Source organism: Gymnogyps californianus, chromosome 9, assembly GCF_018139145.2.
Source record: "Gymnogyps californianus isolate 813 chromosome 9, ASM1813914v2, whole genome shotgun sequence".
NCBI lineage: Eukaryota > Metazoa > Chordata > Aves > Accipitriformes > Cathartidae > Gymnogyps > Gymnogyps californianus.
The window spans coordinates 6,799,260-6,813,524 of NC_059479.1; the positions used below are offsets into that span (position 1 = coordinate 6,799,260).

The 14,265-nt window shown below is 35.4% G+C and overlaps 1 protein-coding gene across 1 annotated transcript in view; it reads left to right on the plus strand.

The window, feature by feature from the left end:
- The window catches only part of DIAPH2 (diaphanous related formin 2), a 265,679-nt gene that overhangs the window by 112,046 nt on the left and 139,368 nt on the right, over positions 1-14,265 (plus strand). Inside the window, exon 24 of the mRNA XM_050902012.1 lies at positions 2,170-2,299. Within this exon, the coding sequence (XP_050757969.1) occupies positions 2,170-2,299 (130 nt within the window). The remainder of the gene's footprint in view (positions 1-2,169; positions 2,300-14,265) is intronic.

Genomic DNA, 14,265 nt, shown 5'->3' on the forward strand with positions numbered 1-14,265 from the left:
GTATACTGTGTGAATACAGAGAGTATAGAGACACAGCCATGCTGCTGTTAGCATTCCAGTTCCTATCTTTCATTTCTGTTTTTATATTTAAATAATATCTGCTAAACTACACTCAAAACCCACCTATTTTCCCTATCTTCTCATTATATTAGTAGGCTTAGAACTTGATTTTTAAAGTATATGCATTGATTCTAAAGATCAAACAGGGCTACATGTTACCCATTGTGTCTCTTAGCTATTGAAAATATGGATGAACGTAGCTGAGACGCGTTTCTTGATTGGGCCGAGGAAGTGAATCTGACACAGTTGTTTAAGATCTGAATGACTGTTTGCTAAAGGTTTTAAACAACTCAGCAGGTGCTAGTATTAACTCTTGTTAATATGATGTTACTGTTGGTGTCAAAACATGTTTCTGTTGTAATCTGAAGGCAAAATAATTTTGTCCATTTAGAAAAGAAATGCTTTATCCACTTGATGATGTCAGAGAGATCAAAGACTGCAAATCCCACAGTTCTTGTTCACAGACAAATTGAAATACAATTTCTTTTTACCATGCAGATGTTTAGCCACTAAATCTACAATTTTTTGCAAGTTGGAAGAACTTCTATGTACATAACACATTAAAACCTTTTAACTGCATACCATTACTGAGCATTGTTTACTCTTTAATCACGGAATTGGTATGAATTAAATTGCATTCTTAATTGCCTAAATACCTTATATTTTTAAAAGCCTGTTTTTCAACTGCACTCATTTATTCTTAACAGGGTAATCCTTAAAGCTGAAAGGCCTGTATTAAACTGAACATCGATGGCAAGCCTGTCATGAGGATTATAGAATTAGAACTTCTAGTGATTTAGAGAATGAGAAAACAAATAGGAGATTTTACACACACATTTATGTATTCTTCTTAAATAAATCCTTGATTTCATTTGTTGTGTATGTTGTAGCTTACTTCTGTGTAAGAACTGTACTAGATGAGTTAGTAAAATGCAGTTAAAAAATCTTTACAGATATACTTGTATTCTAATTCTCAAACTCTTGCATACACCTACTCTCTCTATTGCCTTTGTAAATAAGAGGTAATCTCTGCTTCCACTAAATCTTCAGTCAGCTCAGACATTCATTCCTTGTGTCTGCATAAAAATAGAGAAACTGAATTTGGACTTAAATTCATTTTCTCATTCTCTTAAGTTCATGCTGTTCCTTTGTATATATACACGCGCTCTGCCATGGGATTTGGCCACAAGTATCTATGTTTTCGTGGAAATTTGCCACTAGCCCTGTATTTTAACAATTATTTCAGAATTATTTTCGAAAAATAATAAACTGATTCTAGCAGTTAATGCACTTAGGTTAATGGAGAACAGAGGGTCTTATCATCTTCAAGAAGACTAGTTTATTTCAGACCACTAAAAATTGCCTCTGCAGTTGAGAGGATAGTGAAAATGTGCAATTACTTATTTCTTCACACTGTGCACAATTTTCATGCAGTTTTTCATAAAACTGGACGTACTAAATGTCCTGTGCTGGCAGTTAGGATTGCCTTTGCTTTTCTGTTGTCATTTTGTATTCTAGTAAGGTGGGGGTGCATTTACTTTATGTGTCTGTATAGAATTTTTCTGAAAGTCTTTAGAATAAAGCAGTATGCTTTAGATTTTGCTTCAATAAAAAATTGTGGATTTACGAGGAGTTTCTTTAACTTGACTGGTAAAAGAGTAAATTCTGACTTTTAGCATGCTGTCCAGCGATGCAGCATTTCAGAGGGATTCCTTAAGAAATCTGGCAATGGGGGGCATTGAAGGAAAGAACTAAATTGTGTTCTGTTTAATCTCTGTTCACAGCTATTTTTTTTTTTATCACAGCGAGCATTCTGAACTGGCATTACTAAAACCTCAGAACTTTATGGACTATCTTCAGATTTTGTTCTCAGCATAATTAATTATTCTTTAAAAAAATACAGCATAGGGATAGATTCCCTTTGTAGTCTTAAATTATAAAGCATTGGAGAAATTTCATTTTTTAGATAATTTGTTTCATTTGCAGGCAACCAGTGTAGTTAACTTTTTGCTAATGAGTTTACATCTGCAATATTCACTTTATTTAAACATTTTACTAAAAAAAAGTGATATTTTTTCTCTTTTGTTTTCTCCTGTGTTCACTTCTTAGATTCGAGATACTAAATCATCAGATCAGAAAACAACCCTATTGCATTTTCTGGCAGAAATCTGTGAGGAGAATTACCGGGACATCTTAAAATTTCCAGATGAATTGCAGCATGTTGAGAGTGCAAGTAAAGGTAAGCAAATAGATAAAACACCTAAAGGTAATAGCTGTTTGCTTTGAATACTTCCAACATTTCATTTTAGATTGTAGGGTTATGTAACCTGTAAGCATTGATAATCCACGTGGATTTTGCTTTTCTGATATTTATTGACCTGAGAAAAAGTGAGGAGGGGAAAAACAGTAATAAAGTAACTTTTCTTCTGAAGTAGGTTGTGGAAATAATACAGCATATTTCAGTGAACTACTTACACAACTTCCGATATGAGATTTTGTAAGCAGTGTAATGAGAATGTTTAGTTTACCATTAAGCCTTTGAAGTCTTGTTGCTTGAGAGTGAACACTCGTGTGTGTGTGCTTGCATGCGCGTACACACACAGTGTGTTTCTCATTTTAACACTTGATTTAACACCTGAATAGAGAATAACAAATATGCTCTCTAAAGATCCCAGACTGTATATGAAATATATAGTTTAATTATACTGTACAGTCAACAATTAATACTGATTTTATTCTTGGTCAGTCAGCAGTATAGCCCAGTGAATGTGGTAGAAAACTTAATTCATTTGTTGAATATTTTTTTATGTGAAATACGCTGCGCTGCTTGGCACACTTGTTGCTTAGCTGTCAAAAGCGAAGGCTATGTGATAGTGGTTGATGAAGATAATGCAAACTGTTTTATTTTGACCTGGCATTACTGATTCGTCAGAAGATAAATACTTGGGGGAGCACAAGAATTTGAAGGGGAACAGAGGGGAAAAGAAGTTGGATACACATTTCTGCTAGCTCTGTCCAGGTTTTCTCTTGCAAATTTTTGTCTCCTTTTTTTCAGTGTTATCAGTCAGTGTCTCTCTTCAGTGCAGTGGTTAGCTGTTAGATACTTTTTTTAATTAGGCCATCATTTTCTTTCAGTTTGTCTTCTATCTTAAACTTCGGTCTACTGAGAGCAGAACTCTTGTTTCCCCAAGGACTTAGGAAATAGTTCATCAATCAACCTAACTTTGCTATTGTTTCATCTCCAGCTTATTCACAGATTCATGTGATTGTCATACAATTTTTTTGCTATTTCTCAAGCTTCACGAGGACCTTTCCATGGGTGTTTTTCCTGCATATAAACTAAATTTTATTTGTATTGATTAAATGTCTACATGCTTCACTTTCCTCTTTGCTGATGAATACTTCATTGGCATGAATGCCTATTGACAAAATGGAACTGATCTGTCTATATAGGATTGAGGATGGTATTGTGTTTTAAGGCAGTATAGAGACTGAAGAGATAGCTTGTACATTACCATCTTGAATGTACCATATAGATATATCTATCTATCCCTGTAAATAAAGGTGCATGCTTACACAGTGTACAGCTGGCTACTTATATCTGAGCACTACTATGGATATTACACCAAGAATTTTTACAATTACTATTAATTTTGCTGTTTGCTGCCAATGTTGTTTGTTCCTGATCTCTGATATGGAGTCAGATAACTTCCTCAAACTGATCTCTCCCCCCTCCCCCCTCTTTTTTCCCCCAACCGTACCCAGTAAGTGTCACTGGTCTGGCCAGTGTGTTCACAAGGACCTGTGGTAGAGTAACAGAGTGATTAATTTTATTTATGCAAATAGCAGTTTGTTATCTTATCTAAATTCCAGAAATGTTTTCTACCACTTGATAATTCTTTTCTGGAGGTGATTTTTTTTTTAAGTTTAGTATTTTTCTTCCTGCATCTCTTGTTAAATTCTTTACGAAGCCTTATGGTTTACTAGGCACATTTGAGATCTATTAATTTTCTCCTGTGACTAACACTCTACCTTGCAGCTTTGAGATTTTTATAGTTTGATTCAAAGCCTCTGATGTTCTGTAAGTTGACTTGAGGAATTAAACCAAAAGAGTTAGTAAAGCATATTAATGGGAACAAAGTCACTAATAATCGTGATGCTTAGAATATATATGAAAAAGGGGTTATTGCAGTTAAATTTGTTTCATTCTGTAAGATAAAAGCTCATTACGTTTCCTATAAACAGCGCTGACTTCTTATCAGAAGCATAAATTACTGTTCATTTTTAATGACCAAAAGTTCCCTTTCAGCTCTTCTTTGCTCTCTGTAACAAAGCAGATTTTTGGCAGAATAAACGTGATTTGTGCAACTTGCTTCAACTGTTCCCCATGGTACTTTTTGGGTTTTTGTTTAATTGTAATGTTCATCTGCTCCGTCATGTGTGCTCATTTTTTCTGTGTAGGAAGTTAACATGCTTTTTGTAGAAGAGAAGATTTTCACTTCCTGTGTATTGTTTGGTGTTTTATAAACCAGTCATTTCAGGGACGGATGGTTAGGTTTATTTTTCCTATAGGAGGCTTATTTTGGTATAAATTGGCTATAGATACGAGGACATTGGCATCCGTAAGTTATACATAAAATAGAAGGAAATCTACCAGCAAATATTATCTCTGTATGAATTTTAAATAAGGAAATAGGAGCTAAACAAGTGACAGTCAGATGACTTGAGATGTATGCTTCTTACTTTTGAGGCGGAAGGCAGCCTCATAGTTTGAACTATACATAAAATTCCAAATACAAGACTTATCATGATCAACTTCTTTTAAATCCTGGGTGCGTTTTCTCAGTTCCATGTAAATAAAGAAGTCTTGTTTTGCTTTAATTTTCATATAAGAATAAAGAACCAGCATCTGAACAACGGATGATTTTTTTTTTAACAAATAGCAGATAAAGCATAAAACTGGATTTTAATATGAAAAGGTCAATAGGATTAGATGAACTGCCCATGCATGTACTAAAATCTTCAATAATCTGATATTAGGTATAATAAAATATTTGATCTTTTTAAAGATGGAAGATCAACGTAGAGGTTTATGAAAAGTAAAAATAAATTAGGAAACAGTTTTATTCTGGAAAGTATAAGCAAAGGTCAAACTGATTAACTATCAAGATATTACTGGAAAAGCATTCCTTCTTACTTGAAGCAGACTGTATGAAAGGAAAACCAATAAAAAAAAAATCACAAGATTGTGACAAACTGGATTCTTTGATGGAAGTGATATTCACTTACCTTCTCCCAGTCTGCAGTGTTTTCCTCTTGTTCCCCTACTGTTGAAACTATGCAAAACCTTTTTTTCGTATTTCTACCTTGTTTACTTTACTTGTTATTCCAGTTGCTGCTTTTCATGGTATTTGCTCTTACCATCTTATAATCTGTGATTTTACTAAATACCTGACAAATTCCCATCCCTTTCTGCAGGTTCAGTCACACAAAACTTCAAAACAAAAACAAGAGGTACCTTAGCTAAAGTGAGATAACAAGTTTGGGATTTCTAGATAAAGTCATGTTGTAAAAAGTATAATTTGGAACTCCTTAGAAAAGATACGTATTTTTGAACTTGAACCTCCTCTGAGTGCCAAGCCTCCCAGAAATCACAAAAAAATTATGTAACACACAAAATTAAGAGGAGGAATATTAGCCATGTATTTTAAAATAAGAACTTAATTTCAGATTTTAAAAGAGCACCAGTTATAAATCACAGTCCATGGTTTAAACATTGTGCCTGTATTTAAATAAAACATAGCCATATCTTTATCAGTTGAACATTGTGTCCAGCTCCTCCTAAATTAAACAGTTCTTGACATACTGATGTTACCTGCTTGCTTTGTCTGCCAAGAGTGGCAGTTACGAGGCTGTGTAGAGTCATACGATGTTTTGTGAGCTGGTATTTTCCCACTGGTGTTTGCTTCAGAAACAGTTGGATGTAGAATGCTGTTATCTGTAGTTGACCATTGGCCATTCTATATGTTCTCCTGACATGTTGGACAAGTTAAAGTGATACCTTGTATGTATAGATGGAGTATGGATTTGGGGGGTAGCTGAGCAGTTATGTAGGACTCCCCAGAACAGTTAAACTCCAAGCGAAGGGCTGAGCTTAACTGTGAATGCAGTATAGATAATAAAGTCTCTTTCAGAAATGAATTTTTTCCAGTGCTTAATGTACAGAATTTTGTGCCTGATATAAAGGTATACCACTTAATAATTCTTTTAAAGTATTGTTTAAAGAAACACAGAGCCTTCTGAGTAAAATCAAGTGAAAGATGCCTTGGGGGAGGTGAATTATGTCTGTGTAGTAGACTAGAAAGTACTAATAACAGAGCACAGATTTCTCACTCATGTTGACACAAAAAATTTATTTCTTTAATTTGCAAGCATATGGTTCTGACGGTTGAGGCGTCTCTCTAGAAAGGATATTAGCAATCAGAAGCAGAGTGGAATGCAAATACGTATATACTTAATATATTATTACAAATACTGTAAGAAAATATTAATATTTAAATTCTGTACAAGTACTTCACTGTGATTTAATGCCATAATTTTAGTGGGGAAAATATTTTAAAACATTTCTGTGCCATTGTTTCTTTAAAGTATAGCAATTTAAAACATACTTATAAGCAGTAGTCATTTTTCTGTCAAACAAAAGTTTTATAGTTCGTTGCAGTAGAAGAAACTGTGTTTTTACAAAGAGATCTGCAGTATTTTCCACCTTGCGCGATTTAAATTGCTGAAACAGATTTTGCCCAATCTGGCACATTAGTGGATATAAAATAGACAATGCCTTCTGGCGTGAGAAATTTAATGCCTGCATCTGTGACTTTTCTCTCCATAATAGAATCTGAAGTTGGCATTTTGCATCATAATCAAAAGTCAATCTTGCACTGTATAGTGACTTCTATCGTTCTTTTCATTCGTGTAAATGGCAATATTGAAATGTCAGAAACTCTCTCAATGTGTTTTTCTGAATGTGGTACGTACACGGTTAGGTACATCAAATACTAGAAGACTTTTTTCTCTAGTAACACTCCTGTATTTGCATATAGCGTTGCCATATTGATGGTGGCTTATGCATCATCTCATTAAAAGTTTTTCAACAGACGTGTTCTCCTTCATTGACAAGTGTCAGTGAGGAAGACAGGGAAGCAAAAACTTCACAGATAGTTTTTGTGTTATAGTTCCAAGGTGCAATTTCAGAAAGAGATCTTGTTGGAGACTCAGTAGGATTCTGGATTGGCTTACACTCTGCAAAATTGCTTACTAAATTTTCCCAGTCTGTGAAGATTTTCAGGATTTATTTAGTTGCTGTCTTCTAATGTGTAATAAATGGTATGCAAAATCGTGGTAGTTCTGAATTCTGAAGCTATGTTTTGAAGCTACAATTTGGATTCTACATTAAACAAAGTTATTTTGTATGGCATGCATTTTAAGGATCCTCTTCTCTCCCTGAAGTGTAAATATCAAGGGCAAAATTAAAGAGTAGTCCAAATGACTCTCATGGGCTGGTGCTTATTAAAGAAATTAAAGCGTTTAAGAATTTCTGGCTGTAGTTAAACCAATTCAGATTTGAAGACTGCTTTAAATGACTTCTCGAATTATGTAACCCATTTAGAATTCCTTAATACAAGCTGCTAGAGAAAGGTGAAAGCTAGAAAACAGCACTTCTTTCTTTTTGTCCGTATCTGTTCTTGAATTTGCACTTTCATTGATGTAAGAAAGATTGTTACACCTCTGGAAACATGGCTTGCACTTCAGTTAATTGGAAAGACCAAACTCCTGTTACAAGTTGAGAGCCTGAAGGGAGGTCTGTTGGATGAAGTTGCTCAACACCTTCTCTAGTGATTTTTTAGTAATAACAGCTAGGTTATGTTACAAAAGCTTTGCTCCTTCTCTTTCTCTGTATTCCTTGCTTTCTGCAATTTTTGCACACGTGCACCATTGAATATAGCGTGCCATAGCTGCTTCACAATGAATTACAGCATGTGTATATCAGTTCGATACACAAACCAAGCAAAGTTGGGCTATGGAAAAATAGTGACAGTGCAAAATATGGACTTTTGAAATAAACACTGCAGAATTTAGCCTGTTCAGTTAACACTTCCAAATCTGGATGCAATTAATATAACTTAAAAGTCCAGTCGCTTCTTTCCTTTGCCTCATTTGCAATTTACCTCATACCTTTGCCAAGAAGTTTTGTTTCAGTATGCTCATTTAATAGATGCTGGTTTTGTAATTATAAGCTCTGTTTTCAAAGTTAACTCAAGTTTTGAGATCTTGAAAGACGTTTGTAATTAAATTAACATCAAAGTAAGGTGAGTTTCTGGAGTGCTCTGGAGGAGATAGCCATATTGCCGGGAGAATACTACTGAACACAATGCTGTTCTCACTGATCAGCTCTACTACTTCTGGTGATGTTTCTGAAATTGGGACATCTGTTTTCTAAAATATTTTTATTTGTAATATAAAAAGTCAGTTCACATTCAACTAGTAAAACTTATATTCTACAATGTACTATTGTTTACAGTTTACTCAGTGAGGTAAACCTGAAAAGTTAGGTGAAAAGGCTGGTATTGATAAGAGTTCAGAGAAAGTAGGAGGTTGGCACACACAGAATTTATGCAGGTCACAAAAATAAGCATAACACTTGTCAGGATTCAACCAGAAAGAATCTTATGAGCTCAGAGAGTTTTTTCTTTTTCAGAAAACTGGTCTTTTGCTGCCAATTAATTTGACTTTAAGAAGTAAACAATTTTGAGTCAATAACGAGTTGGATAATATGACCTGTCCAAAGCAAGGCAGGGGTTTCATGTTCTGATATATCATTTAAGAGGTGAATGACTTTGTACTGTGCTGTGCTTTGGAAAGGAGTTTTAACAACTGGTCATGTCAATAGTGATAGCGGTAATGCATTTTGGGCTCCTAATGCACTGTCATTTATAATTGATTCTTAACGTCTTAATAAGTTGTTACGTGCATCAGAATTACTCTTTTATTCTTAAAACATGTACATAGGCACATAATTGCTGGAACTGAGACAAGCAGATTCATTCCCTAAACCAGAACACAGTTCTGTACATACATTGATATTAAACAGTGTCGTGGTTTAACCCCAGGCGGCAGCTAAGCACCACGCAGCCGCTCGCTCACTGCCCCCCACCCTGGGATGGGGAGAGAATCAGGAAAAAAAAAACCTCGTGAGTTGAGATAAAGACAGTTTAATAGACAGAAAGGAATGAAAAACAATGATAATGATAATAATAATATGACAATAGCAATACTAAAAGAATTAAACTATACAAAGCAAGTGGTGCACAATGCAATTGCTCACCACTCATTGACCGATGCCAGTTAGTTCCCGAGCCGTGATCCCCCTCCCAGTTAACTCCCCAGTTTATATACTGGCATGATGTCATATGGTATGGAATAGCTCTTTGGCCAGTTTGGGTCAGCTGTCCTGGCTGTGTCCCTCCAGGTTCCTGTGCCCCTCCAGCCTTCTTGCTGGCTGGCATGAGAAGCTGAAAAATCCTTGACTTAGTATAAACACTGCTTAGCGACAACTAAAAACATCACTGTGTTATCAACATTCTTTTCCTACTAAATCCAAAACACAGCACTATACAGCTACTAGGAAGAAAATTGACTCTGTCCTAGCCAAAACCAGGACAAACAGAAGCTACCCACAGAAATGTCTCTTTTTGTTCTGTGGATATATTGAGTGTTTCAGGATTATGAGCACTGTTTGTCATTTCCTCAGCTCCAGAGGAGAGAAGAAGACATGCTGCTTGTGACGTTTCTGATTTTAGGCCTAACAGGCAATGTTGCGGGTTCCCCCCCCCCCCCCCCCCCCATCTCACTTGTCAAGGCAAGCTTGTTAATGGCATTTGCGCTTTAGTGTGTGTAATATTTAAATTAAATTTCCTCACTTTAGATGGCTGTTATTGTTATTCTGAGAACCTGAAAATCTGTTCATAGTTTGTACCCGAAATTTGTTTTTTAACATTTTAGCTTGTGTGGTATAATTCTTTTCCGGATGTGTGTTTAAAATCTCTGTGTCATCCTTTTCGTAAATTTTATCAGATATATCTCTTTTCTTTCTGTGATAAGACATATGAAAATGTCATATAGCTTTTGTAAATGTTTACATTGTGATGCTTTTAGGTCTTGATCCCAGTTGAGATTTTTTTGGATAAGGATTAACAAGTCTCCTTCCTGTATCTCTGTAGATGGAGAACAATATTGCAGTCTAGAGCTTCTGCACATACATGCCTCATTAAACTTCATCTCGGACTGAAAGATAATTAGCATCTTAGACTGAATCTCTCATTAAACTCTAAAGCCAAGAGCTACTTGGGACTGGACTTGTTACAACATGCTCTTATCTTAAAATTGTGGTTCACCTCTGCAAACGGACAGGACAATAGAATCAATACACAATTGCTTTATCTTTGGTTAACTAAGATAATGATGTTACTGTAGAAGTCTGAAATGATAAAGCACAGCTGTGTCATTGCCTTCCTTCACCATTCTATATCAATGTTGTGATAAGGCAACTAAAATGCAGAGACTCTGCTGGTGAATGAAATCTTAGCATGCAAATTAGAAGTACAAATGCACATCTATGTGTGAAATGTATCTGTTAAAAATTCTATTTTAAAGCTTTTCAAATTACATGTTTTCATTTACGGTACATTGTCATAATATATAAACAAAACATTACCATTTGGGCAGACTTGCTGTTTTCCCTAAACTTTAGAAGATGCAGGGAAAAATCTGTGGAAGATTTACAGGAAAAAAAGTGTATTATGCATGATGTATTGATTGTTAAGCATAAGTAGTCTGTGTCAGAAAGCTTACCCGTTTTTTGGGAGAAGAGGATGGTGATGTGCCCTAGCTAGTTAAGATGCTCTCTAGTTTTTTTCCCTTTGATCCCAAGGTGTTTAAACCTCCACTCCTAAGCATTTCTAACATTTCTTTTGAGCTTATGAACTGAATAATAATTTCTTTTACCATAGTTAGGGTTCTGCTTTGAAATTTAGACAGTGTTGGCCTGAGAATGTACTTTTCAATACTTCTTTACTTCTGCCTAAGTTCTGTTGAAAACACATGATGTTTATCTGGAAAGAGGAGTGTTTGCTTGTTTGCTTGTTATCAGTAGTATGCTTGGTTGGATGTAATCTTAAGAGTTTGTCTGATCCCACGTGTCTTGACTGTTCGTCTAGTTTCTTCTTCAGAACTTCTAATGATTAAGTTCAGTGTCCTTCCTGGCAAAAATATTTCAATATAGAGTTATTTTTACTGTTGAAGTTTGTTCTAGGTCTATCACACTAGCATGTAATGAAGACCTAGTTTCTGATAAAGGAAATAATGCATGTGGTATCTCCAGTTTTTTTTCTCCTCTCATATTCAGGAGGAATTATTACTAAAGCCATATCTATACCATGCTCTTCAAAAGCATTCGTCTAATGCTGGATTTACCTTTTTAGCACAATGGTTTATCTGTATATCAAAGTGCAACAACATGATTGATCATAGCTTGTGTCCTGCAGACAGTATAGCTGTCTTAGGAAAGATTTCTAGTATGAATAGTGACACGTTAATTACTTGCGAAATAACACGTTAAGGGAGCTGTACTGCTTTCAAGTCTGGAAGCTGTTCAACCATGAAGCTTCAAGTATGGGTTGTTTTGTGTGATACAGGCATACTGTGGTATACATCACAGATAAATATATGTGTGTGTTTGTATACACACATATCAATGTATGTATATATACATACATACCTGTGAGTTATACATATCATGGTACACCTGTATCACACAAAAAATACATATATAAACGTATTCATATCTATGTATACCTGTGAGATATACTTATCACAGTGTATGTACATATATACATGCACGTATGTATACAGGCATACTCTGAGGTACAGACACGCGCACACTGTGCTGCTCGGAATACTCAAGTTGACTGCAGCAACACAGTTCACTTAACTCCAACAGAACATTTATTCTTTTACTAAATATAAACTTACTTAGTGGTATGAATTGAGTAATCAATGATTGTAATTCCTGCAGATGACATACTTGCTCACCCATTTCCCCTCAAACTGTTTTTCAGACTTTTGTGAAAGACTACTTCTATTGGCCCTCAGGCAGTAAGAAATAAATAATCATTAGTATACTCAGAATGTAGTTATGGTACAAAGACTGTCTAGACTTACAAATCCACTAGTTCATTTGCTTCATATAGACTTGCTTTTGCTTACTGAAGTAATTTATATCATTGGCTCTCACTTTAGAGTTTTTACTAAACGTGGACATGGCCATCCCTGTTTTGCATGGTGATCAGAGACCCTTTGAATTTATTATGCAAGAGACACTGCACGTAATCAAAATGTATCATTTCACCTCTTGTTATAGGGGAGGACTCTTAGTCTGATGCAATCTTATTTTAGAAAGGATTAGTCTGTCCTTTGGTACTATTACTGTAAATATAAAATGCTTAGCTTGACTGTGGGGACTAGCTAGCGTTTGACATTAACAGGAGATTATCTGCTTGTAGCATTTTTCTAGGACTAAAGTAGTCTACCAGACATTCACTAAGCCTTCCTTAGCGTGCAGTTTGTGCAACTGCTTTCTCCAAAATAAGTGGGTGGGATTTTTTTTTTACAGAGGAGGAATTAATATAGGGAAAATAGTAAAGTGAAGAAAAAAAATATCACCTTTCATGTCAAAATGACATTCTGCATTCTCTTCAATGACTGTGGATTTCTATTATAAATAAATAATAATATACAAAATAAGCTTTTAATCACTCATAGATTTAATGATGCACAATTAACTGAGCTTCATTCAGTAATTGTGCAGAGAGAATAGTCATAAGTCTAGATGCTTATATTAGTCTTCCGCTGACATGAAAAATAATCTGACAATATATTAGTACGCATAACTTCATATTCACTTTGTTTATATTAGTCCTATATCTTAATAGTAATTCTGTGTAATAATGCTTTAGCTAGTTGAAACATACATGTTTAATTTCTGTTATTGGATTTTTCCTCTGTCTCATAACCTTTTATTGTAGTGGTTTGAGGTACACATGTTAAAGATACTGTGTTTCTTTCCATCTTAGAGTTGCAGCAGCTCTCCACAAGCCAACCTTTTCTTATTGCTAAATACGGGGCCAGTCTGATACTGTTTGGTACAGATTGAGAAATCTTGCTACCTTTTTTCCTCACTTTGGCCTTGAAGATAGGTCCATATGTAGGTTTTGGGGTTTATGTGGTTTTTGACTTAAGGCATAAGAACGTACTAAGTGCCCGGTGGCCCACACAACCTGATGCTCCGTCCGGTGCTGGCAGCAAGATCCGCTATTTAGGGAGAACAATGCAGTTCCTCCAATCTGTTTCCCCCACCATCCTCCCATGTTCTCAGAGACATATTAAGTGTTACATCCCTGCCTATTCCTTTTGATATCTGTTTATGGACCTGTTGTATATGAATCTAAATAATCCTTTTCTAAACTTGTTTATGGCATCTGCCTCCACTATTCCCTGTGTCAGCAAATTTGACTTTCTTTTGACTTCTCAAGTTTTTCTGTTTCTTAAATGCTGACCTTTCCCCTACGGATGGCGGTCTTAATTCTCGTATATAGCTGTGAGGGTGGTGAAGTCGATTGTTTATTGCTGTTGATTTATTTTACTTTTGAAATGTGGCAAACATCTTATCTTTGCTGCTAGTATAGGAAAATGTCTAGGCTTCTTGTAGGCTGCTTCACTTTTTTGGGACTGCTCATTCTAGAGTGCGTGGGGGTTATGGAGGGTTTTTTCTGGTTGTTTTTGCTGATGTGGCTTTTTTTTTCCTTCTTTTTCCTGTTTTTTAGTATTGGCCTCATTGTTCCTATCTTGAAATCAGATATTTATATACTGAATTTAGTTGGTTGCTCTCTCCCGCTGCAACATTAAATGGAATAGTATTGTAACTGCTGCTACAGAGAGGCTTTCCTGGTAATAGTTCTTGAACAGTGCTTCTGTGCCACTGAAGACCAAATGCTACCTTTCATGTTGATTTTTTTAGACTAGTTCTGCTAGGATGCCTGATTTTCATGTGGAATGATGGGCAAATTGAAGATGAACAAGCCTGTGTCTTGT